We start from the raw sequence: 24,625 nt of genomic DNA on the forward strand, positions 1-24,625 counted from the left end.
GTTCTTCTGTGAAGACTTCAGAGGGGGTGAGGCCCCACTGGCACCTTGATTCCAAACTTCTGGCCCCTAGAAATATGAGAGAATAAATGCCTGCTGTTTTGATCCACCCAGTTTGTGGTCATTTGTTTTGGGAGCCCCAGGAAGCTAATACAATGGGGTAAGAAAATCTTGAACCCTTCAAGAAGAGGCAGTTCGCAGCCTTCTCCACACACAGCATCCACATCTCAGGTCCTCTGTCTCCCGCCACCTCTCATGTCCTCTTCCTGCCTTGTATCCACTCAACCAGGCTGACATTGTTCTCCCAAAGAGTTTTGGTCCAAAAATGTAAACTCCAGGCTTGGGACGGTTGAGTCAAAAGGATGACCAGTGGATACAGACTTCTGGTCCCATATTCATTGGGAGACAGGAATCTTGAACTTTGTGGGGGACTGAGAATTGGACTTTGGGAGCCTGGGGATGTGTTGGGGTGGTGGGGGCTAGAATTCGAAGTGGCTATGTCCCCAAGCCCCGGTCCCCTATCTCCAAGGAACCAGGACTCTCTGAGCTGAAAAGTGACTCATAGCCACTCTAAGAGGCATGAGGTCATGTGGCATTGTTGCAAGGGTGCTAGACTTGGGAGTCATGGAGAAATGAGTTTGAATCCCAGCTCTGCCACTTCTTGGCTATAACAAAAGTCCAGTCACTCCACCTCTCAGGCTCAGTCCCCACCCCCTGTGGAGCGGGGCTGATGATACCTGTTGCACTGGGTGATTACAAGGGTTAAATAAAATAATGCACGCAGAAAGCCTTCAGGGAACTGTTGTGTGGGACAAAATCTGGTTGGGAACCTGAGTGTCAGGTTCCTGGAAATCTGTGTCTTACTCATTATCACTTTCCCCAAGCACTGGCTCCAAGGCCCGGCTCAAGGTGAGCAAGTATAAGTATCGAACTGGAGGTGAACTTTGTCTCATCCTTGGTTAGTCCTTGTATGGCAGAGGCACCTTTCCATTGCCCAACCTATCATTTTCTCCTCAGCCTATGACAGCAGTTTTGCTTCTCTCTAGAGGCTGATCTGACACCCTAGCAGGCGTTCAGAGGTAATCCAGGCAAAACAGCCAAGCCTGAGAAGTTCATTTGCCCGTGTCTAGTTCACCTTTCTCTCACCCCCTCCATTCCCTCTGCCCAGCAGTCCCCCCAAATTCCCCTTCCAGAATGTTCTCTAAGGTTCTTTTGCTGGGGCTTCCCTTTCAGCTGTCTGACACCTTCATAGATGGGGAAGTCCTGAGACTCTTTTGGAACCCTAAGGTGTGACTCCATAATGGGGAATCACTGGTTCGTGGACTTCTGGCTAAGATCACATGTCATCTGTTACCCCAGCAGGGAGTTCTTGCACCCCACCTGACATCTGTGCTCCCTTTTCCCATTGCATCCACCCACTACCCCTATCTTATCCTCAGGCTCCACTCTCCTTAGGCAGAGAGTGCAGAAGAGGGGCTGATCATCTGTCCCAGATGAAGCGTTTTGTGTGGAGAAGGAGGTAGGGTGGAGAGGTGGCATCAGACAGACCTGGGTTCCAACTTTGGCTCTTCCAGGTCCTGTGTGGCCTTAGGAAAGTCACATCACCTCTCTGAACTCGTATTTGAAATGAACATAGCATAGCATCCACCTCCCAGTGTTTGGTACAGAACGAGTGAGATGCACTTCTTCCAGGCCATGTGTGCAGTGCCCAGCACACAGTGACAGCTATAAAAAGCCAATAAGATACAGTGGAGTTTCCAGTATTGGGATCACTGTGAATTTGAATCCCTGCTCTGTCATTTCATGGCTGTGTACCTTCAGCAAGTCACTCTGCCTCTCCGAATCACAATTTCTCTGTAAACCTGGAAGAAAGGCCCTCTTCTTGACAATTTTTATAAGGCTTAAATGAGATGTGTGATCATTTGCTCCACCCTGTACCTCTGAAGCATCTCTCAACTTTGAACTCGTTAACTCTAGGCTCTGAATTTAGATTTTGCGGTCCTAACCCAGCTGGCCACTTGGCTTCCTTGATTATGACAAGCCCCTGGCTCTCTGGGCTACCCAACTTTGTATCTCCAAAGGCCAGACCTCCAGTCCGATGCCTCCAGGAGCTGCACCTAGAATCCTAGCAATTTCCCATGTAGCTTTGGCATGGCCAGGTGCAGCAAGGGATGGCTTGGAACTCTAAGGGTCAACAGGCATGGCCAAAGGCCCCGGCAGAGGACCTGCCCGTGACCATGGTCACCAATGCTGTCTGTTCACTACACCGTGGCCTCATGGGGGAGAATGGATTGGCAGCTTGTAACACTTGGCTAAAAAATAAACTTGCTGGGGGGCAGGCAGATATAGAGGGGCCAGCTCCTGCACAGGCAGTAGGTACCCCTGGCTCAGGCAGACTCTGCACAGTGCTGAAATACCCTGGAGGCAGCCCCACTTCCCAAGGAGGAGCTGCCAGCAGGACTGTTATCACCGGCCAGGCCCTTTCCTTCAGCCCCAGCAGGGATTAGCTGAGGCTGCTAAGTGGCCTCCAGCTTTCTCCTGTGCTCCGGAGAAGGGGGGAGGGAAGGGCGAGGGGTGGGGAAACAGCACCAGCGGTGTGTGCGTATGGGGTGATTGTCATGGTTACGCTCTGACAAAACAAATGGCTCGGCTTCCTGCAGGCCACCTAAACAGCTATCGCAATGTGGGCATTGATCAAGCCAGCTGCCAGGGCAGCGGGCGCAGGGCTTGGGCACTGGAGCCCAGCCCCGGACCGCACCTCCAGCAGTGCTGGGTGCAGAAGGCAGTCACTGTGGCAGTGGAGAGAGGGAGTGTGTACCCAGACACGTGTTGCTTCTGGGGTAAGGTAAGGACTGGCCCCACTTGTGTGAGAAGGAGAGGCTGGACAAGGGGGCTGCTCTGGGTGGGCAAGCGCATGCTTGAGTGTGTGTGTGTGTGTTTGTGTGTGGTGAGTTTGTGTGTCTATGGGCATGTGTGTCAGGGTGTGTACACTGTGTGCAGGCACCATGGGGAGGATCCCAAGATGCTTCAGCATAAGAAGTGAGGGAGCACGGCCACATGTTGCTACTCAGGTCCAGGTCTCTCTCTCTCTCTCTCTCTCTCTCTCTCTCTCTGTCTATCTCCTCTATTTCTCTCCCTCCCCACCCCTTCTCCTGCTCCCTCTTCTCTTTCTCGTTTGCTTTCTGTGTCTGTTTCTCTTTTTTCTGTGTGTGAATCTCTGCGTCTCCTTCTCTCTGTGTCTCTGTCTCTCTCTTCTCTGTCTCTGCCTCCTTCCTCCCTCTCTCAACCTTCCGTCCCTGCCACCTGTTTCCACCACTTCCTGGTCAGTCCCCCATCATCCCTCGTCTGTCCTCCAGAGCTCTGGGGCAGTCAGGAGCTCTGCAGGGTGCCCACCCCGGCAGCCGGGCTCATGCCTGCTGCCCTTCGGATGCCCCGCAGCTTGTGACCATCCCCAGATCCACGGGCCAAGCGCACACCCTTTCCTGAGCCCCGCGTCCCTGGGCTCCTGCAAGGTAAGAGGGGAAGGAGAAAAGGTCCTCGGGCAGAGGGAGGCGGCTAGCGGAGAGGAACTCAGCAGCGCGTGCAGTGTGGCGCCAGCTAACGCATCAAGCCTCCGCTGGAAGTTCCACCATAACATCTGCGGCAGCCCCAACGCTTCCACCCCATGCTCCCGCCGGCACCACAGCAGCAGAAAGAGGCCTGTGGGGCGGGAGCCAGAACCATTTCCTCCTCTCTTCTGAAGAGCAACAGGCGTCACACCATCCTGCCTCTCCCACTAACCCCGTTCCTTCTTTTGCTTTTTCTTTCTTTTTCTCTCTTTCTTTTTTCTTTTTCTTTCCCTCTCTCTTTCTCTTTTCTTTCCCTCTCTTTCTCTCTCTCTCTTTCTTTCCTCTTTCTTTCCTCCCTCCCTCCTGTCCTTCCTTACCTCCTTCCTTCTTTTTTTTTTAGACTTAGGAAGTAAGTCTTCTCTGCTGAGGCACAGCTCCTTCCCTGGGCTCACCTGTCTAAACCCAGCCAGCTCATGGGGACTGGACAAGGCTCAAAGGGGTCTAGATGAACTCCAGTCCCCCTGCTCCTGGGAAGAGGCCGTGAGGCCACGAGGCTCTATGGTTAGCTGGGTTGGCCGGTGGGGCTGAGCACATGTGCGTGTGTGTGCATGTGATGCATGCAGGTACATGCTCTTGAAAGGTATATTAGGGCATGTGTGTGTAAGGGGATTACCTGGAGGGTAGCGACGTGTATCAGGGGAACTACATGAGTTGGTAAGCGGGCCTGTGTGTGTATATAAACATGTTTACGTGTTCGTGGGTGCATGTGGGGGACACCCTGTATTTGCTGCTGTGCAGGGATTCAAGAGTGCAGGGGCATGCGTGTGTGTGTGTGCACACGTGTGCACATGCAGAGGACTGTGAGTTGAACTTGACCCAAAGGTTGCTGGGCAGGGTCCCCAAGGTCTGATATGTGGCTGTGGGGCCCTCATCACCCAGCCTTCGCTGGCACCTGTCTGCAGGGATAGTGCTTCGGTTGTCTCCAATCCAGCCCCATCCAGGTGATGGTGCAGGGCTGGTGGTCACTGTGCCTGGGTGGGTGGCCTGCAGACCCCACTGCCTTGCTGGCCTGAGATGGGCCAAGGCTTCTGACCTGGAAATGGCTCAGGCTCTGAGCAGCCTCCTCAGCTTCAGGGATTAGGAAACTCAGGATCTGTGACCTCACAGGAAATGGGTGAAGACCAGCTCCAGATCTGGGCCAGACACAGCTCTCAGAAGGTGCTCTAGACATTGGCGATTAGGCTGTTAGTAAAGTTGTCCTGGCTGGGGGGAGGAGGTAGAAGGCAGGGAGCCCCATCATGCTAGCATATAATTTTGTTCAGGAAAACCATGCCCTGCTAAACCAATCAATATTTGATTTGTCCTTTGAGGACTGAAAGTTTTGGCACATGGTTGTAACTATAATCTTATTTTGGTCCAACATAAGATTCTATTTTCATATTTTTAGTCTCATTTTTCTAAATGAAATCCCAACTGAAATCTTTTCTTCATTCACCCTTTCCTATGACATGTTGGTCCCTGTTTTAAGTGGATTCACTTACAGTGGGCTTTTTCTGGTCAAATTATTGGGTTAACATGGGGATCTCTCATGATGAGTGTTTAATGCTTGTAGAGTTTATGAATGAATGACTATGGAGTTCTTTCCAGAACCATTCACTTTTGCCTTTCAGGCCTCTTGCTTCTGCACTGCCTGCCTCACCTCAGGTCATTCATTAGTTTATTCAGCATTTAATGAGCACCTGCTAATTGTCAGGATCTCTTCTAAGGCACTGGGAATACAATTGTTGACAAAATATACAAAGATCTCTGTCTTCCTAGAGCTTATATTCTAGTGGACCCACTGAAATCTCACCTTCCTCCACCTCTTACTCCCTTTGGATACCATGGATTCTATTCCTGGGACCGTCACCTTTGCTCAAAGACCCAAACATTCATGGCTGTACTAGCCAAGTTAGATTAGGCTATGCTGCAGTAAAAAAGCAGCAACGTTTTAATTCCTGCTCTTGCCGCCTGTCCAAAGTAGGCCATGCCTCTAACGGAGGCTCCTCGGGGGCACATTCCTCCATGTTCGCTGTGGCAGAGAACATGACATGGGCAAGCACACACTGGCTTTGAAAGCTTCCACCCGGAAGTGACACACGTCGCTTTCACACATTTCATTGGCTGAAGCCAGAGGCACATCTAGGCCTTCAAGGAGGCTGGGAGCTGCAGCTTACCATGCACCCAGAGGAGGAGAAGGCAGAAGATCTGTACAATGGCATGAAGATCACATGCAGCCTTATTCAAGAGTGGGGCATCATAGTCTTGATCAGAATACTTATAGGAAATAGGGAAGAAAGGACAGGTCATCCTCTTACTCCTTCTCTGACCATAGATCAGGGTGACCAGTCTGAATGCCTGGTGGCCAGCATTGGCCTTGCCTTCTCAACCCGTGAAAGTGCTTTAATTATAAATTGCTTTCTATGAGGCATGGAGGCTCATTATGATTACTTTCATGACTCGGTGGTGGATTTTTTTTTTTTTTTGGGTGGGGGGACAGAGTCTTGCTCTGTGGTATGATCATATCTCACTGCAGCCTGGAAGTCCTGGGCTCAGGCAATTCTCCCACCTCAGCCTCCCAAGAAGCTGGGATCACAGGTGTGCCACCACACCTAGCTAATTTTTGTGTATGTGTGTAGAGATGGTCCCCCTATGTTGCCCAGGCTGGTCTCGAACCCCTGGCTTCAAGCAATCCTTCCACTTCAGCGTCCCAAATGGTAGGATTACAGGCATGAGCCACCCTGCCCAGTCTCAGTGGTGAATTTGAAAGGGTAAGCTGGTCAGGAGCTACAACCTCTTCACTGCTTACAATTCCATCATTTTTAATCCTTTCCTTTGAATTCTTGAAGACTTTTCTAAGATACCCCATTTCTAAAAGATTCCTTACAAGGCTGTCAGAAAGTCTGGACTTGATTAGCTTTATCCCCACATCCCACCTTCCTCTACACAGGGCAAAGCCACCCGCTCACCTTCACAGTCAGCCAGGCACTGTGCCTGGCGCTTTATGCACAATCCTCTTTCTCATCATCATAAGGCAGTGAGGCGAGCTCTACTTCTGTGCCCTTTTATAGATTAGAAAACTGAGGTCAGGGAGGTGAAGTAGCTTGCCTGTGTCACCCAGTGCTACAAGTCAAAGCCTGGCTTTGAGCCTAATTCCTAGAGCCTGAGGAGCTGCTGATGCCCAGGCTGGCTGACGAGGGGGACTCTGCAGCTGGCCTCCTCTCTCTGCTTCCTTGTCCCTGGTTGCTTTAGTCTGTGTTGCTGACAACCCTATGTCGTACCTGGGACTCTCAAAGAGAGGGCTTTTCTCTTGCTTCTGTGGATGTGGGATACTGTTCCCATGGATTTTGCTATCGCATAGTGGTAAACGCAGAGTCACTGGAATGGAAGTGGCCTGGGTTCAATTCCCAGAATCATCCCTTCCTAGCTTTATGACCTTGGGCAGGTTTACTAACCTCTCTTATGTTCACTCTGATCACCTGTAAAAAGAAAGAAAAATTGCACTTACAGGGTTGTGAGGGATCCGTGTGATCATCCACATAACTTTCTTAGCACGGTGCCTACGACCCAATGGAGGAGTTTGTGCAGTGTCGGGAACCTCTAAACCCTAAAACCCTGCCTCCTTAAACCTGGTTGGCAGTGGGAAACCCGGTATTCTTTTTTTTTTTTTTTTTTTTTTTTTTTGAGATGGAGTCTCGCTCTGTCACCCAGGCTGGAGTGCAGTGGTGCGACCTCGGCTCACTGCAAGCTCCACCTCCCGGGTTCACGCCATTCTCCTGCCTCAGCCTCTCCGAGTAGCTGGGACTACAGGTGCCCGCCACCACGCCCGGCTAATTTTTTTTCGTATTTTTAGTAGAGACGGGGTTTCACCGTGGTCTCGAACTCCTGACCTCGTGATCCGCCCGCCTCGGCCTCCCAAAGTGCTGGGATTACAAGCGTGAGCCACCACGCCCGGCCGAAACCCGGTATTCTAAATGCAGCCTCTCCAACTGTCTCCCCCTTCCCTCTTAACCTTCAGCTGGTTCTGCACCAGCGGGAGCCCAAGAAGAGGGGAAATACCAACCTAGCCTGAGGTTTTCCTGCAGTAAGATGCCCCATGAGGTCCATTCTGAGGCCTCTTTGTGTGTCCCTTGTGTTCCAGTTTTGTTTTTTTGTTTTGTTTTTGTGTTTGTTTTTTGAGATAGAGTCTCACTCTGTTGCCCAGCCTGGAGTGCAGTAGTACGATCTTAGCTCACCGCAAGCTCCACCTCCCAGGTTCAAGCGATTCTCGTGCCTCAGCCACCTGAGTAGCCGGGACTACAGGCACCTGATGCCCCACCTGGCTAATTTCTGTAGTTTTAGTAAAGGCGGGGTTTCACCATGCTGGTCAGGCTGGTCTCAAACTCCTGACCTTAAGTGATCCACGCACCTCAGCCTTCCAAAATGCTGGGATTACAGGCGTGAGCCACTGCACTCAGCCTCCAGTGGCATCGTGTTGAAATGACTTCGAAGTGGGAGTCATCTCTAGTGTGCTGACTTGGTAGGAGAGAAAGACAGGGTACTGATCCACTGTCCCACTCAAAACATGGGGAAGATGCTGTCTCCTTTCCCCACTCCTACCCCCGCCTCCCCACTCCTAGAAAGCACAGCAAAAGGGCAGGAGCCAGTGAGAGCTGGAGCCCTGGGGGTTTGCCGCAGTCGGTGATGAGGGGTCACAGGCCCTGTGTAAGAGCAGCTGGCTGGCAGGCGCACTAACTCAGCCTGGGCACCTGGACCTGGCTGGAAAGGAGCAGGCAGCAGGGGGGCGCCATTAACAACCCAGGATCTGGGGCCAGTTGCTTGGATTCAAATCCTGGCTGTACACCCACTCACTGTGTAACCCTGAGGTTTTCTTCACCTCTCTAGGTCTTGGTTTCCTCTGCCGCAAAGTGAAGATGAGCTGCTTCATAGGGTCTTTCTGGGGATTCAGTGTGAAAATCTCCCTGGCACTCAGGAAACAGTGTCACCTCTGAGAAGAGACTAAGTAGTCAGACACACAGATCCCTTCAACTGGGCGGGGTGCATGAGGAATGGGTATACATCTTCAGTCCTGATGTGGGTTGTCTCTCAGAGCAGCTGAGACCCTGGACTGTCAATCTGAACAGATGGGTGGGGTGAATTCTCCAGGTGCACCTCCTCTTGTTGTTAGATAAAGATGCCAGGACCCAGAGCCCAGAGGGACCCCGTGGGAAGGACCTTCTCCAGGTCATTCATGTATTCATTCAGCAAATAGGTATAGAGGGTGATGAATCTTTGTGGCTGGAGCTCGATCTCTGAAGGTGGAGTCCAAATCCCACCACCAGCTCCACCACTTACAAGTGTATTACCTTGCCCAAGAAATGTAACCACACTGGGCTTCAGTTTCCTCTTCTACAAAATGGGGATAATAGCCTTGCCTTCTTGATAGGATTGTCCCGAGGGTTACCAGAACTAATTCACAAAAAGCACTTAGAACACCACCTGGCATCTACTCATGGCTCAATATGTGTTAGCTGATATTTTCTGAGAACTGTTTTAGGCACTGTTCCATGTGCTAAGAACCATAACAAGGAAGAAGTATAGCTTTGACCCCTACCCCAGGGTCTTAAGATCCCACTAATCTTTATTCCCCACCAGCTGTGCTCCGTCTAGGCCCAAGAGGTGTGGCCAGACCACATGTGTGATGGCAGGGTCCCAGTCTGGGGTTCACATGCAGTTGGTGGCAGAACTGGTCCTCAGGCCAGGGGGCACTTTGACTCCCAGTCCAGTACCCTCTGCCACCCCACAAAGCTTCTCTGTGAAGGGGGCGCAGTGTGTGTGGGGAAGCAGTCTCACAGGTTGGCCCAAACTGCTCTGGGACCTCAGACAGAAGGGAAGGCAATGAATGTATTCTTTAGCCAACACCTAGGGAGGGGGCCCTGGGATAGCTGGGTGGCATGTCTTAGGGCTGTAGGTGGCCAGAGCCACCACGGGGAAATGCCAAAAGCTCAGGTGCCCAGATGCAGTCATAGTGGGTGGGAGAGTGAAGCCAGGAGGATAACCCAAAGAGAAAAGGGAATTAAAGCAATAGCCAACATTTACTGCGGACCAGAAACTGGGGCAAGCATTTTACAGGGCAGTGTCTCCCTTGCAAGCCTCTCAATAACCCCAAGAAAGAGAAGACATTTTTACCTGCCCACTATACAGAGGGTGAAACTGAATTTCAAAGAAGCATCCAATGAGAGAGCACTGGAGAAGGAAGAGGAAAGGCAGGTTCCAGGGCAGGAATTCACTTCCTAGCCTGTCATTTTACCACTTCCAGGTTTTGCGGGCAGGCACAGCACAAGGATTTACTCTTCAACTCCCTAGGAGCCCCACTGCAACAGAGTAGCTCTAGAGGGGCAGTGGCTGGATTCAAAAACAGCTCTCCCTCTGCGCCACCAGCCGGTGAGCCCCTCAGCACACAGGGCGCGGTGTGCTGGAGACAGGGACAAGGCTCGAAGCCACATAGAGAGTTTACTTAGTGCGTTTCAGTGGAGCCACAGGGATGCTGGCAGCTCTGCTGGGTGAGCTCACCTTGCAAACATGCCCCTGGAAAGGTGGGTGTAAACTGAATTTGTGTAATAAAGCCCAATTTTCCCAGCGATGTGTGGGCACATTTCTGAGTGACCTTCAGTGAGCAGAGGCTCCAACGCAGGAATCTTACTGGGCCCCCAGTGGACAGGCATGGCACAATTTCCGTATATGTAAACCACTCCCTCGTTGATCTAATCCGACAAGCATCTTTTCAGACGCTTAGCCCAGATAGATGGCCCTCATTTATCTTTTCAAATGTGGATGTGCCTATTTCCCCCTTCTTTAGCAGGGCCAAACAGTCTCCTAGCTGGAAGCCCCAGACACCGTGGGTGGCTTGGCCCCAGCCTCCTGTCCAGACTGACTGTCCAGGACGTCTCAACTGGCTGGACTCCAGGTCTCTCAGGCAGTGTGAGGACATAAAGCACCGAGAAGCCTGAGCATTCTGTGCCTTGACTACTCCCCCAACCCCCAGCCCCCACCAAAGGAGACTACAGCTATCTCCAGGATAGAATCTCATGGGCTCTGGGCTGAAAAAATTTCTCCCATTGTTAGATTCTTTAGATGAACCCATAGCCAAGGCCTATATCCACCCCATGACACATTTCATTCTATTTATTTGGCCACTCACTCATTCATTCAACCAATAGAGCACATGCCATCCATTCATTGTTGAGCACCAACTATGGGCCAGACACTGGGGAGAGACAGAGTATCCTGCCTCAAGTTCTGGGGGCTAGCTGCCCCTGGTTGGGGTGGGTGGGGGACAGGACACAAGGCCTGAGGGCAGGGGTCCTGTACTTCTTGGTCATTGAGGTAGCTCAGCCTAGCACAGTGTCTGGCACAGAGCAGATCCTCCAGATAGGTCTGTTAAATGGACACACGGTACATGGATGATGAGATAGATAACATGAGTGGTGCTGACTGTGCTGGTGGCAGGGGGCAATCTTAGGCAATGCAGGACCCCGAGAAGGCTCCATGGAGGTGGTGGCATTGAAGCTGGCCTTGAAGGATGGCTAAGGAGGGAGAGGTGGAGACAGCATTCCTGGCAAAGCCCGCAGTGCCAGAAGAGATGGCGGTAGCAGAAGTCAGCCTTGTTTGGAGGCATAGCAAGACGTCTTGACTGGCTGGAGCATGGGGTAAACGGGGTGAGGGTGGGCCTCACAATCAGGGATTTGTTACCCATGTTGGCTGGATATAGGCCTACGTGGGGAGGTTTAGAGGAAGGAGACCAGAATAGGAGAAGCCCAGAATTCTAGAAGGTTAGAACAATCAGACCAGATCCAGAGAACCCACCGACTTGGCCCCACTTTGATATGAGTGTTGGTGCTATCTGTGATTGGGTGGCCCTTGGAGCATAGGCTTCTAAAGGGGCCATGAAAGCAGGACTTCCTAGAGGGGCCGGAGATGAGAAAAGAAGCAAGGGCCCCTAGCCCCAGGTAAGAAGGCAGGTGGCAAGCCCAGAATTGCTTGTGGGTTCACAGTCTTCGTCTAGCCCAGGCCTGGCTGAGCCCCCACAGCTAGGGGACCCCAACTCTATGGAGAAGCATCTGGGAGGGATCAGGCCAGGGTGAGTGTGAGGGTGAGGGTGCGGGTGAGGGTGAGGGTGAGGGTGAGTTGCTTCCAGAATGGCTTTGCAGGTGGGAGGAACATGTTTCTGGGACAACAATGTGCTGGGGATGCAAGGGAAAGGGTAGATTTCAGCAATAAGATCAGAGTCAGGGTCAGGGGTTACTAAAGCAGATGCTAAGCAGAGGCCCATGGGACCTTCCCAGCTCAGACCTGGAGGAAGCTAAGGCACAAGGAGGTTAAGTAACTTGCTCAAGAATACGCAAAATGTGACTGGCAGAGCCCAGCAGAGTGACTGGGCCAATTACTATGGAAGTGGCCATCCCAGGGACTCTAACCTCAGGCAGTTCCCCAGAGACTGGGACCTAGGCACCCCTAACCACTACCCCATGGGCAAGTTTCTGCCTTCCCAATCTCTTTCTGAAAAGCAAATATCCCCCAGCAAGAGGGGCATGAGGGCCTTCTCCTTGACCCCAGGAGCCCTGACACAGCCCCCTGCCACCTCCACCTCCCTTGTGATGGCTGAAGCCAGCAGGGCCCCAGCACTCTCTTCCCTCCGGTGCTCAGCATGAACTGGGAAGCAGCCTGAGCGGGGGAAAGAGCAGGCTTTGGAGTCCGGGCTGGTTTCCATTCAGCTTGGCCACTCTCTGGCTGTGTGATGGCTTTTGGACCTCCGTCTGATCCTGGAAATTGGGAGTAGGTGTATTAGCAATGCCTGTAAAGCACTAGAAACTGGTAGATGCCCTTATTCAGAGTCCCTCGTCCAAACCAAGCACAGTCCAGGGAGCTGGAACAAGGCAAAGGAGGAGGTGCAGCCATTGCTATTTCAGAACTCACAGCCCTATGGGAAGATAAAGCCATTGCAGATGAGTGGTTACAGTGCCACAGGATGTGGGGTGTGATAGACAAGGGCCCAAAGGCTATGGAAGCCCCAAGGAGAGCGCGTCTGATGGACTGGAGTGTCAGAGAAGGAGAAGGCTTCCTGGAGGAGGTGGATCTAAGCCTTGAAAGATGAACAAGACTTTGAAGGCAGAGGAGGCAAAGGGTGGCAAAGAACCTGACGTGTTCAGGGCATGGTGAGAGAGTCAGTGTGTTTGGAGGAAGGCGAGCATGTAGAACGTGGAGGGTGGTGGCACTGGAGAGAGATGGGGACCCAATGGGGACAGCTTTGAATGCCACACTAGATGTTTGACTTACTCTTTTGGACAAAATCAATGGGAAGTCATTACGCTCAGGAAGAATGGAGGGGTGCGTGTGTGTGTGTGCGTGCGTGTGTGTGTGGTGACAGAGGGGACCAGAAGGGAAACAGCCTGGAGGTTGAAGGAACAGGTAGGAGATGATACAGTCTAGGGGAGATCAGTGAAGCAGCAGCAAGAGGAAGAGAGAAGAGAGGATTGCAAGACTCGCTCAGGCAGAGGTGACAAGGCTTGGGGGAAGCTCAACGCAGGAGATAGTGTACCCTCATGTTTAAGCACATGGTCCTTCTGCTTTGGTTTACTCTTAGCCTCATTGTTTACTCGCTGTGTGGCCATGGGCAAGTTGTCTCACCTCTTAGAGCCTTGGTATTTTCATTTATCAAATAGGGATACTAAGAGTAGCTACCTCCGAGAGATGCTGAAAATCATATATGTAAAGCACTCAGAGTGGTATTTCATCCATTCAGCAAATACTTATTGAGCATCTATTATGTGCCTGGCACTACTCTACGGGCAGTGGATACAGCAGTAAATAAACTAAAACAAAATCCTGGCCCTCACGAGGATTACACCTTGGAGGGTTAGGAGACACATTAAACAAGATAAATAAGCAAGATATACATTATGTCAGATGGTGATGAGTGCTAAGGAAAAAAACAAAGAAAGGAAGCTGGAAAGTGTTGGAAGGTTGCAATTTTAGGAATGAGTGAGTGGTCTTGAAGATGGAACCATCACAGATGGTATGTGAAGTTCAAGGCATGGGAGTGGAAATGCAGGCTGAGCTGGGAAGAAAGCAAAGGTTGCTGACATGCGGGATCGAGGGGCAAATGCCCAAGGTGTTGATGCACTGTTCCCAAGGATGCTCAAGTCACGTGAGATGATGGCAGGGCTTGGGGAACAGAGGAAGTCATGAGCCAAGCACCAAGTGTTGACTAAAGGAGTATGATTGAGACCTTAGAGAAGGCAAGCCACAAGGATGGGATAACCAAAAGGCATCAGCCCCCCAAGGAGAAGGGTTTTGACAGGAGGACAGAAGAGTGACAGCCTTGGAGCAGCAACTGGAACCAAGGACACAGAGAGTCTCAGGAGAGGCACAGGATCTGGGGGAGTTTGCTGGCCATGCAGGGGCAGCTGTAGAGGACACAGGGGGAGGTTTGGAGAGGTGGGCAGTGGCCAGGAGCTGACTCAGGGGCACAGAATTACAGAGCTTCCCCCGTGGGTTGACGGCCTGTTACAAGATGGATGGCACCTATGGTGGCCAGGGAGGGTGGGTTTGGGCCATGGTACATAAAAACTGGAATGGGAACCCGACAGATTGAACCTCCGTAGCTTCTCTGTGGAGCCGCCCCTGACCTCATGGCCAGAGGATATCTCTCCCTCAGCAGAACCCATGCAAAACCCAGAAACGACCAGCCTGGCATTGTGATGACATATGGATCCATGCATTCATTCAACAAATATGTTTCACCCCTTTCTGTGAGGGCAAGCACAGTTCAAGGTACTTAGGATGTATCAATGAGAAAAACAGGCCCCAATCTCCGCCCTTGTGGAAGGAAGCAGATGAAAAGCGATAAATGCAATAAATGTTTTCTACATAAGACATTGGAGAGACATGCTACGGAAAAAAATCCAAACAGAGCAGGATGAGGGATCTGAAGGAAAGGAGGAGAGGGGTGCAATTTTAAAGCAGGTTTTCAGGGCCCTTCCTGAGAAGGTGCCACCTGAGCAGATGTGAAGGGGTGAGGGATTGAGCCACGAGCACGTGCATGTCTAGAGGCTGGAGTGAATCAATTAAGGGGGTGGTCAGAAGGGAAACCAGCAGGGGCTCAGATCAATGGGGGCTTGAGGGATGTAGGGGCCATCAGGGAGTTTGAGCCATGGAGTCACACAACTAGATCCTTATCTTCAAAGGACGACTCTGACTGCTCCACTGGGAATAGACTGTAAGGGACAATGTGGCTGCTGCAGTGGGGATGACAAGAAGAGGCCAGATCATGAACTTCTACCTTTATTTACTGGCTGTCTCTTCCATTAGTATCTCTACTCATGCCTGCCTGTTCCCATTGCATCCCCAGCACCTGGTGTCCTTCAGTGTCCTTGGGAGGCTGCTGGCACTCATTCATTCATTTCACTTTAGAAATATTTATTGAGCACCTATTATGTGCCAGGCATAAATATGAATAATGTCCTGCCCAGAAGGACAGCAACTATTTGGGATTTATCATCTCTAGGCCACCACAAAAGTATTGGTATTTAACAGGCACACCAGGAACCTCCTCTAAGCCATATAGAACTCTTAGCATCCAGGTTTGACCCAACGTTTCATCAGGAAAACACAGTCCAGAGCCTCAAATCATTCCAATCTTTCTGTGTGCCTCTTAGAGAATATGAGAGGGGATCCAATTTATAACTTCGGGCATCCCCTCTTAAAAATCCTTTTTTCTTGCCCCCTCCAGTCCTCCCTTCCTTGTTCTTTAAGGCCCTCCCTCCCTCTTCTCCCCTGGCCCCTTCTGCCAGCTCCACTCAATCCCTTTCTGGTTTCTCTCACCTCACCAGCTCTTTTCCAGATGTAGCATCCCAAAAGTCAAGGAACTGGGCAAAGACATGTTGTGTGGAACACTGAGGAAGGAGGTGGGGAAGGTAAACATAGTGTTGACCCTCACACACTTGACAAGCCCCACTCACACCAGATACCATTCCTAAGACTAAGCCCTGGCTTCCCACACTCTGACCCAGAAATGCCATGGCCTCGTCCCTGTCCCTGGGTGTTCCCTGTGGCCTGCACCCACCTGAGGCCCAGGTTGGGACAGAGCTGGAAGGGAAGACACTCAGTATAATCTACTCTGGTCCTCATGGTCCCCATCTCTTATGGGGATGGCCCCGGGCCCCTCCAAGGAGAAAGTCCTACACGAATATCCATTTACCTGTGTGCCCTTGAGGCACCCCAAACCCACATCCAAAGCCAGCACACTCCCTTGAGGCCTCACTGTCCTCATCTGCAGAAGAATAATACCTTAGAAGGTTTTATGAGGATTAAATGAGATAATGTATGTGCCTGGCACATTTTCAATGTTTAATAAATTCCAGCTGTCATTGCTATGACCTTTCCTCACTCCCACATTTCCTCTGCTGCTAGATTATAAACTTCTCGCCATTTGGGCTGTGTCTCATCTTTGTATAGCCAGTGGCTAATTCAGGGCCTGGAATACAGTAGGTGCTTGTCAATGCTGGATGAACTGATAAAAAATTTGCATTAACCAGGCCCCCACAGGATTTAAAGTTTATTCTTTCCAAGGGGTTCTGACATTCTTTTTTTTTTTTTGTAATATAGATTTTGGGTTTTTATTTGCGTGCGTGTGTGTGTGTGTGTGTGTGTGTGTGTGTGTGTATGCATATTTTTTTAAAATAATTCCAACTTTTATTTTAGATTTAGGGGGTACATATACAGTTTTGTTACATGGATATATTGCATGATGGTGAGTTTTGTGGTATGACTGATCCCGTCACCCAGGTAGTTAGCACAGTACCCAACAGTTAGTTTTTCAACCCTTTCCCCACTCCTTCCCTCCCCGACCAGTAGTCCCGAGTGTCTATTATTGCCATCTTTATGTCCATGAGTAAACAATGTTAAGCTCCCACTTAGAAGTGAGAACATGGGGTTTTTGGTTTTCTGTTCCTGCATTATTTGCTTAGGCTAATGGCCTCCAGCTGCATCCATGTTGCTGCAAAGGACATGGTTTTGTTCTTTTTTTATGGCTGCATGGCATTCCTAAAGGGTCAATGCTGAGGGAGTCTGCCATCTGTTATCAGATGTCCCTCATCTAAGCACCGCTCCCTGGGCCATGGACAGTGTGGGTAGACTGGGTTGGATAAGATGCCTTCGGCAGAATCTCACTGCAATGTGGACTGGAGCTGAGGTCTGGGATAGCTGCATGTCTGGATGCTGGCTCCCTAAGGCTTCGTTCCCCAATCAGCATTCCAGACAGGAGCAAACCAGGATGCGGGGAGGGCGGGTGGGGAGAGCAAACATTAGGAGGTGGATACGTGGCTCTGTCAGGAAATGAAGGCCGCCATCTTGTCCTGCACTGTCACCCCTGCCTCTCACCCCCTTGAAGTTGCCAGGTTTTGCTCTGGCCACCAGGAGAGAGATCCCCTGAGAGAAGGCCACTTGGGGAGACAGCAGCTCCCTCCCGGCTCTTTATCTGCCTGCTGCTGTCAGTCAGCCCAACAGGAGATAAGCCCAGAGCTGTCTGGGCCTGAGCCCAGAGGGAGAACATAATTAAAAAGCCACTGCTGGCCTGGCGGGGCGCCGGGCTGTGGGGGAGCACCTGAGGATCTCAGCTGGGGACATGGAGAGGACTCAGGGGGAAACAGTCCCTTCTTTGAGAAAGAGCAGGGTACTCAGCACTCATTGAACAGCCTTGCAAATAAAGGGCAGCAGGCTACCAGCCCAGGGAAGCTTTGCCTGGCACCTACCCCGCAGACAGGAAAAACAGAGGGAATCTGACCTCAAACTTCTATCCCACACCCTTCATTTGACTTTGCTTCCCATTCCCACCCCACTTCTTCAAGGCTTGTGATTACTTGGGCAGGGGTCTTAGGAGGCCCTAGATCATTGAGACATGGTCCTGAGAAGTGCTATGGAGGCCTTCATGCTGCAAGGATGAAAGCCATGCATTCTCTTATTCATTCAATCAACACAAAGGGGGTTGTGAAGCCAAAGTCCAATCAAGGTGAAGCCAAAGTCGATGTGGCCCATGCCCACGTATGCAGGTAGCGCCTATGCTCAAATGGGAAACAGAGAGTAACAGACATCGCTCAGAAACAGAACGCAGCAAAACAAATGGATAGAGATACTCTTGGGGAGAAAAACTCAGCTCTGTGGGGGGATGACAGAGGATGCTGGGCACACTGGTCTGGCCTCCCTGCAGGGGGGACCCAAGTTGACCATGAAGGATGAGTAGGGGGTTACTAGTTTAAAAATGGGCATGGGGTGGGCCTTCCAGGTGGAGCAGCAAGCACAGGGATGGAAGGAACAGGACACGTGTCCGGAGTGGAAACTGCTGAGACCCACAGGGTGTGTTTGGGGACCACGGTGATGCTGGGCTGGAGAGGCCAGCAGGGGCCCAACCCCATAGAGCCCCAGGCCACCTTAAGTTTTGGTTCTCTGTCCAAGGAGCAAGGGAGCCCATTGGTGGGTAGAAGAGGGTAGCAGAGACCCGTCCAGTTTATGTGTCCAGAATGTTTGTTCTGGCCAGTGGGTGGAAGATGGATTCTTGGGCAAGAGTAGATTCAAAAGGCAGATCAGGAGCTGCAGTCCAGGTGGAGGTGGTGGTGGCCTGGGACAGGGTGCTGGTGGCCATGAAGGGAGGATGTGGATGGATACAAGGGCTTTTCCAGAGAACGGGTCTTGGCGATGGATTGGCTGTGTGTGTGTGTTGCGGGTGGGGGGTGGGGGGTGGTGAGACGGAGGTGCAGGAATGACTCCCAGGTTTTAGCCTCTACACCTGGAAGAATGTAGCTCCCCTTACTTTGATGACTACTGGGGTTGGCCTTCACCTACCAAGTGTTCACTGCAGTGGGCAGCCTCACTGAAGTCAGAGAAGGAGGGACGTGGTGAGCTATTCCAATGGCCTCATTCTGCAGAGGCAGCATCTGAGGCTTAGGGATTACTGGACACACAGAGGATGGGGTCAGAGCCTGAGCCCCTCGACTCCCCTCCCTACATGGTCTGTTGGGGAGAATTCCAGGCTGAACCTGAGGCTTCCTGGGCTCTAGGCCTGACTATGCGCCAACGCTTTGAGTGAATCCCAACAGGTCACATGCTTTCAAGCCTCAGTTTCTCTACCTGTAAAATGAAAGGAAGAGAATGGCCACTTCTCCTCTTCTCAGGGGAGATTGGTAGTTATCCTGCGGTCACTTCCTTCCCAGGAACTGGGAAGTTCTTGGGGAAAATGAAAACAATGATGTTCTGACTGCTTGGGGGTGTCTGAAATGGGAAAACTAGGTTGAGGGGACCTGGGGGAGCCTCTTCCCACTTCCTGCCCTTCCTGTGTCTCGCAGGTTCTGAAGGCTGAGTAGCCAGCGGGATGCCTGGCTTGCTGAATTGGATCACGGGGGCAGCCCTGCCCCTCACCGCATCTGATGTCACCTCCTGTGTCAGTGGTTATGCCCTGGGCCTAACTGCCTCCCTCACCTATGGCAACCTGGAAGCCCAGCCCTTCCAGGGTAAGGACACCTGCTGGGGCCTCCCCGGGACCACCCCCTCCTCCACATTGAATCCCTGTCTTGACATTTACTCGCTGACTGACCCTTAGGCAAGTCATGCCACCCCTCCAAGTCTGTTTCCTCATCTGTAAAATGGTGAGACTATTTCTGCTTTGCAGGCCTCAAAGCTAATAGCAAGGAGGGTCAGGATTTGAGCTGAGGAGGTTTGGATTCAGCCCCAGCCAAATGTCCCCGCACTTTTCTTTTTCTTTGAGACAGGGTCTCATTCTGTTGCCCAGACTTGAATGCAGTGGTGTGATCACGGTTCACTGCAGCCCCCACCTCCCAGGCCCAAGAGATCCTCCCACTTCAGCCTCCCAAGTAGCTGGGACTACAGGCATGTGCCACCACACCCAACTAATTTCTGCACTTTTTGTAGAGACGGGGTTTTGCCATGTTGCCCAGTCTGGTCTCGAACTCCTGAGCTCAAGCAATCCACCCACCTCGGCCTCCCAAAGGCCTGGGATTACAAGCATGAGCCACAGCGCCAAACGGTCCCCACACTTTTACAGTCCGCAAGGCACACTGTCCACAGGTCAGTCCCACACTTTCTCCAGGGAGCCTCACAAGAGGAGAGGCATCAAGACTCAGTCAAAGCCAGGAGCCTCCACTCCTAGCCATGGTTCTTGCTCCTATGACCCTGGGGAAGCTGCCGCCCCCCTCAAAATCACGATGCTCCACTCTGCTGTCCAGATGCCCTGGGTTGTGGCGGAGCAGATGAGGTAATACAGAAGGCAGGACTTTGTGGACTGAGAAACCATCTGTGAATATGAACCACGGTCAGGGGTGTGGAGTCACACTGGCCTGCCAGAGTCATTTGTAAATCAAACTCCTCTCCTTCCACTTCAAGATGGGAATTGTGGGAAGGCTAGGAGGGCACCAGCCAGGATTCCCTTCCTATCCGCAGTGATGGGGCCTCGTAACCACCAAACTTCATGTCTTTGGTCACCAACTTTTGGTGACCAAACCTCAGCCCCACCTGAGGTTCCGAAACCCCTGCAGGGCTGCCCTGAGGACCAACACTACCCAAAGGGAGCTGCAGGGAAACTTTCTTCCCCTTAGAAATCTCCTGGGCAGGGCAAATGGCCCTGTTTCTGTGTTCAAGGAAACCTAGAGAGGGCGACTTAAGTTAGGATCCACCTGCGGACTCACGGGGCTAAATAACCAAATAACTTCCAACAGCCCTTTGGCTTTCCACGTGCAGAAGGAACAAGTGCCCTCCATTTTACAGATGAGGAAACTGAGGCCCAGAGGGAGCGGAGGTCGGGGTTTGTGAGGGGCTCACCCTGGACCCAGCATTGTGCTGTTCCGATATTAAAAGGGTAGATAAAATAAGACCTTAACACTGTAAATGTGATCCCCAGCTGCCAGCATTACTCAGAAGCTGCTTAGAATTGCAGGATGTCTGGCCCCACCCCAGAGCTACTGAATCTGAATCTGCATTTTAACAAAACCCGAGGTCATTCGTGAGCTTCTCAAGTTTGAGAAGCACTAAGATATAATAATGTGTGGCACGTGGTTTAATAAATGATGCCTATTTTTTCAATTCTCACTACAACCCTGAGAGTTAGGCTTCATTATCCCCATCTTACAGGTGGTACTGGGAGGCCTGGAGAAGCTAAGTGTCTTATCCAAGGTCACCTGGCTAGGAAACATGACGGGGCCTGGATTGGAACCCTAGTCTTCCTCTAAAGCCCCAATCTTCCATGCCACAGGTGGCAAACTTGTGGCCCATGGACAAAACTGACCACATAGATGTGCTTTATGAGGCCCACACAAGTCCTACAAAAACCCACGTTTTCACTCTCTTGGAAAATCCGAAGTTCTGGCCACACCAGGCTCACACACCTGCAAAATAAGAGCTGGCCCTGCCGCTGCACTTACCCACCTGGGAGGTCCCAGTCTGGCTCTCTGCCGAGGCCTCTCGGCATCCACTAAGTGACAGTGGGCACCGCCCAACTAGCAGGCCAAGGGTTCAGCTTCCTTCCAGGCAAGGGGTGTGCAGGGTGGGCCTGGGGCACCCCACAATGCCGGGCCCTGTTCCTACAGGCCTCTTCGTGTACCCCCTGGATGAGTGCACCACGGTGATCGGCTTTGAAGCAGTCATTGCCGACCGTGTCGTGACAGTACAGATCAAGGACAAAGCCAAGCTGGAGAGCGGCCACTTCGATTACTCCCATGTTCGATCCCCAACAGTCACAGGTAAGACCAGAAAGGCTGCAGCGGGACTGGGGTTTGGTCAGCCAGAGGCTGCCTGGGCTGGAGCCTCAGGCCAACTGCAAGGATAGCAGTGGGATATGAGGGAGAAAGAGCACTGAACTAGTCAGGAATCCTGGACGGAATCCTGTGCCACCTTGGGCCAATAATTAACTTCTCTGAACCGCAGCTTCACTGTCTGTAAGACAGAGGTAATTGACTTTCTGTTGTCACCTCAAAAGTGTGAGGATCAAAGGAAGGGAGGCAACAAAAGGATTTTAAAGGTCTCTCTAGAGAACAGAATAACATATCTTTTAAGTTCAGAGGCTGTGGGACAAGTCACACCAGGATTTGACTCCCTTTCCTGTTGCTCACAAATGGTGAGAGCTTAGAGAAAAAATTTACCCCCTCTGTAAAATGGAATAAATAGCTGTCCTCACCCGATGCTCAACCAGGATAATGCATGCAGAGGACTCACATCACAGTAAATACTCAAAACGTGACTACTAATGCCTGCTACTGAAGAAACTGAGGCTCAGAGAGGGAGAGCAACTGGCTCAAGGTCAGTAAAAGACAGCTGTTAGTGCCTTTTAGGCAGCACGTCACACAGCATGTTAGTGGAAGAGCCAGGGCTACAGCATAGACCAGGTATAATAGAATGTAAGAGATTCTTATTATTGGGTCTACTATCAAGGTGAAGTTTGTTCACGTGGTTATTAAAATGTTCAATGAGCACTCATCCTGAGTAAGGTGCAAAGTTGTCCCTGAGTTGTTATGATTTATCACAGTCTGAAAGGCTAGTTAGGATCTGTCTAGGAGTAACCATGATGGGAGCAGGGGGTGGAAAGTGGCTGTGTCAAGAGAGGTTGTGATGATGTTAGAGGAGAAGACCAGCCCAGATCAGGGACCAGGGAGGTGTTCATGGAGGGGTTGGACGGGTGGGTAGACTGGCTAACTAGGGATGAAGGAATGGGTGTTTTGATAAAAGGAAAAGCATGAGGAAAAGTATGGATCCCCAAGGTGGAGGATGCTTTGATTTGGTTCTTGGGGTGGGAAGTAGAGTTTGGAGGATGAAGATGTGACCCTCTGTTGGGCGTTTTGTGAGTCCAAGTTTTCCACTCCCAGCAAGGTAGAGTGGAAAGTTCACAGGCCTAGAGTCAGACGCATGGGGGTTCAGATCCTGGTTCAATGGGTTGCTTATTCACAAGTCACACCCTCAAGCTGAGCCTTGATTTTCCCATCAGCAAAATGGGGCCACTCACACTTACCACAAGAGCAATCTTAGAGGGGATCAGAGATAATCTATGTACAGCCCCTGACGCCAGCCTGGCACTTAGGGAACATTCTGCAAGAGGGGGTTTCCATCGCCCCTCATTCCTGCACACCGGGAAAGGTGACCTTGGATGAGGATTTGGAGCGGATCCTGTTCGTGGCCAACCTGGGGACCATTGCCCCCATGGAGAATGTCGCCATCTTCATCAGCACCTCCTCGGAGCTCCCGACACTGCCCAGCGGGGCTGTGAGGGTCCTTCTGCCTGCTGTCTGTGCCCCAACTGTGCCCCAGTTCTGCACCAAGAGCACTGGCACCTCCAACCAACAGGCCCAGGGGTAAGGAAGCCATGCCCAGACCAATCAGAGTCCCAGGTGGGCAGCAGAGAGTGCGTCGGATGACATTAGTAGGGGATGGGGTGGGGGGAGACAGGGAGGAGATGGGGAGGCTCTGCTGTACGTTTGCCACCCTCTGAGCCATTTGCTTCTCCCCTGCTCACTTTTAGAGCACTTAAACGTATCCCTGAAATGCCCCTGTAACGGTACTGGCCAGAAGTTATGAAATTTGGACAGCTTGGAATCAGCATTTCCAAGCTGTCCAAATTTCGTAACTTTACTCAAGAGGTACTTTCTGAGCACCTAAGATGTGCCGGACACTGGGTTGGTTGTTAGGGATAGAGAAGGAGAAAAGCCAACATGTTTCCTGACATTTTGGAACTTGGTAGAAGACCATTATCTAACGAATAACACAACTAGTTATGTGACTAATTATGTACTGGAATGTGTTATTGACTGAAAAGTACAAGGAAGAAGAAGTTCATTGGGCTAAGAGTACAAAAGAGGGACCCAACCTGGGGGGCCAGGGGCCGGGCCAGGCTCCTCCAAGGAGTGGTGTTTCAGCTGAGAACTGAACGATGCGGAGGATGTAGTCACAGAGAGGAGCGTTCCTGTGGGCGACAGCAGCAGGGACAAAAGCCCTGGGGTAGCAAGGACAGGGCCCTGGAGAGGAACAGAAGCACAGGTGGCACGCGATGAGGCTGCAGAGGCATTGGACGCCCTTCGGCCCTGGCTAAGACTGTGTTTCTCCCAAAACCAACAAGGAGCCATTAAGAAGGTTTCCATAGGATGGGGAGGGGAACATGACAAGCCCAGTACTTGGACAGTTTCTCTGTCCTCCCCTGGTGGTATAGGAGGGAAAAGGAGGTGGGTCACAGTCTAAGGCACTTACAACTGAGATCATTTTCTATGAAAATAAGTGCTGTGGGGGATGGAAGGGGACAGAGTGGGACGAGTGCTATTTTGGCTCCAATGGACAAGAACTAGGCATAATTTGTGGCCTGACCTGGATGAAGGGGGCAAGCCATGGACATAGTCTAGAGGGAATATTTTGTGCAGGGAGTCACAAGTGCAAAGGCCCTGAGGCAGCAGCAGGTGCCATGTGTCACGGCAGCAGCAGAAAGGCTAGTGTGGCTATCACAGAGTGAGAGAGGAAAGGAGAGAGGTCAGATGGGTGGTGACGAGGGGGATCATGCAGGGCCTTGAAGGACGACACTTGGCACAACAGAGAAGCTGGTGGCATAAGCCAGTCTCAGACCAAAGAGAGCCAGCCTGTGTGTTGTCTTTGGAAGTGTTGCCAGTGATGATGAGCCTTGTGCATTTGAAAGGCAGGGCCTAGCTATGACATCGGGACCTCAGTGGATCAGGGAACAAGAGGCTCAGGTGGCCCTGATGCCACTGAGTGAGTCCTAATACGCTTATTCCTGCACATTCCAGCAGGCAGAGTTAAGAGTGACACTCTTGGAAAAGACTGCCTCAAACCCCTGTGAATCTCAGAGGAGCTCAGAGAGAGTGACACAAGACAAAATTCAAAAACCAGATGATGCCAAGTGTTAGTGAGGAGAGGGGGATGCTTGTTCACTGCTAATGGAATTGGGAATGGGGACATCCACCCTGGAAAGCAATCTGGCAATCCTTGGTGTGGCCTTTCACCCAGGG

General features: G+C 51.5%; 1 protein-coding gene across 2 annotated transcripts in view; it reads left to right on the forward strand.

The window, feature by feature from the left end:
• Positions 1-2,628: 2,628 nt before the first annotated feature.
• The window catches only part of VWA5B1 (von Willebrand factor A domain containing 5B1), a 65,367-nt gene continuing 43,370 nt past the window's right edge, over positions 2,629-24,625 (forward strand). The window contains exons 1-4 of one of the 2 annotated variants that reach the window (XM_032760997.2): positions 2,629-2,842; positions 18,962-19,126; positions 21,215-21,367; positions 22,699-22,969. In XM_032760997.2, coding sequence (XP_032616888.1) covers positions 18,988-19,126; positions 21,215-21,367; positions 22,699-22,969 — 563 coding nt within the window. In that variant the 5' untranslated portion in view covers positions 2,629-2,842; positions 18,962-18,987. Of the gene's footprint in view, positions 2,843-11,439; positions 11,573-18,961; positions 19,127-21,214; positions 21,368-22,698; positions 22,970-24,625 lie in introns of those variants that run through there. The other variant, XM_058444118.1, reaches the window with a different exon arrangement.

Source organism: Hylobates moloch, unplaced genomic scaffold (assembly GCF_009828535.3).
Source record: "Hylobates moloch isolate HMO894 unplaced genomic scaffold, HMol_V3 SCAFFOLD_9, whole genome shotgun sequence".
Lineage (NCBI taxonomy): Eukaryota > Metazoa > Chordata > Mammalia > Primates > Hylobatidae > Hylobates > Hylobates moloch.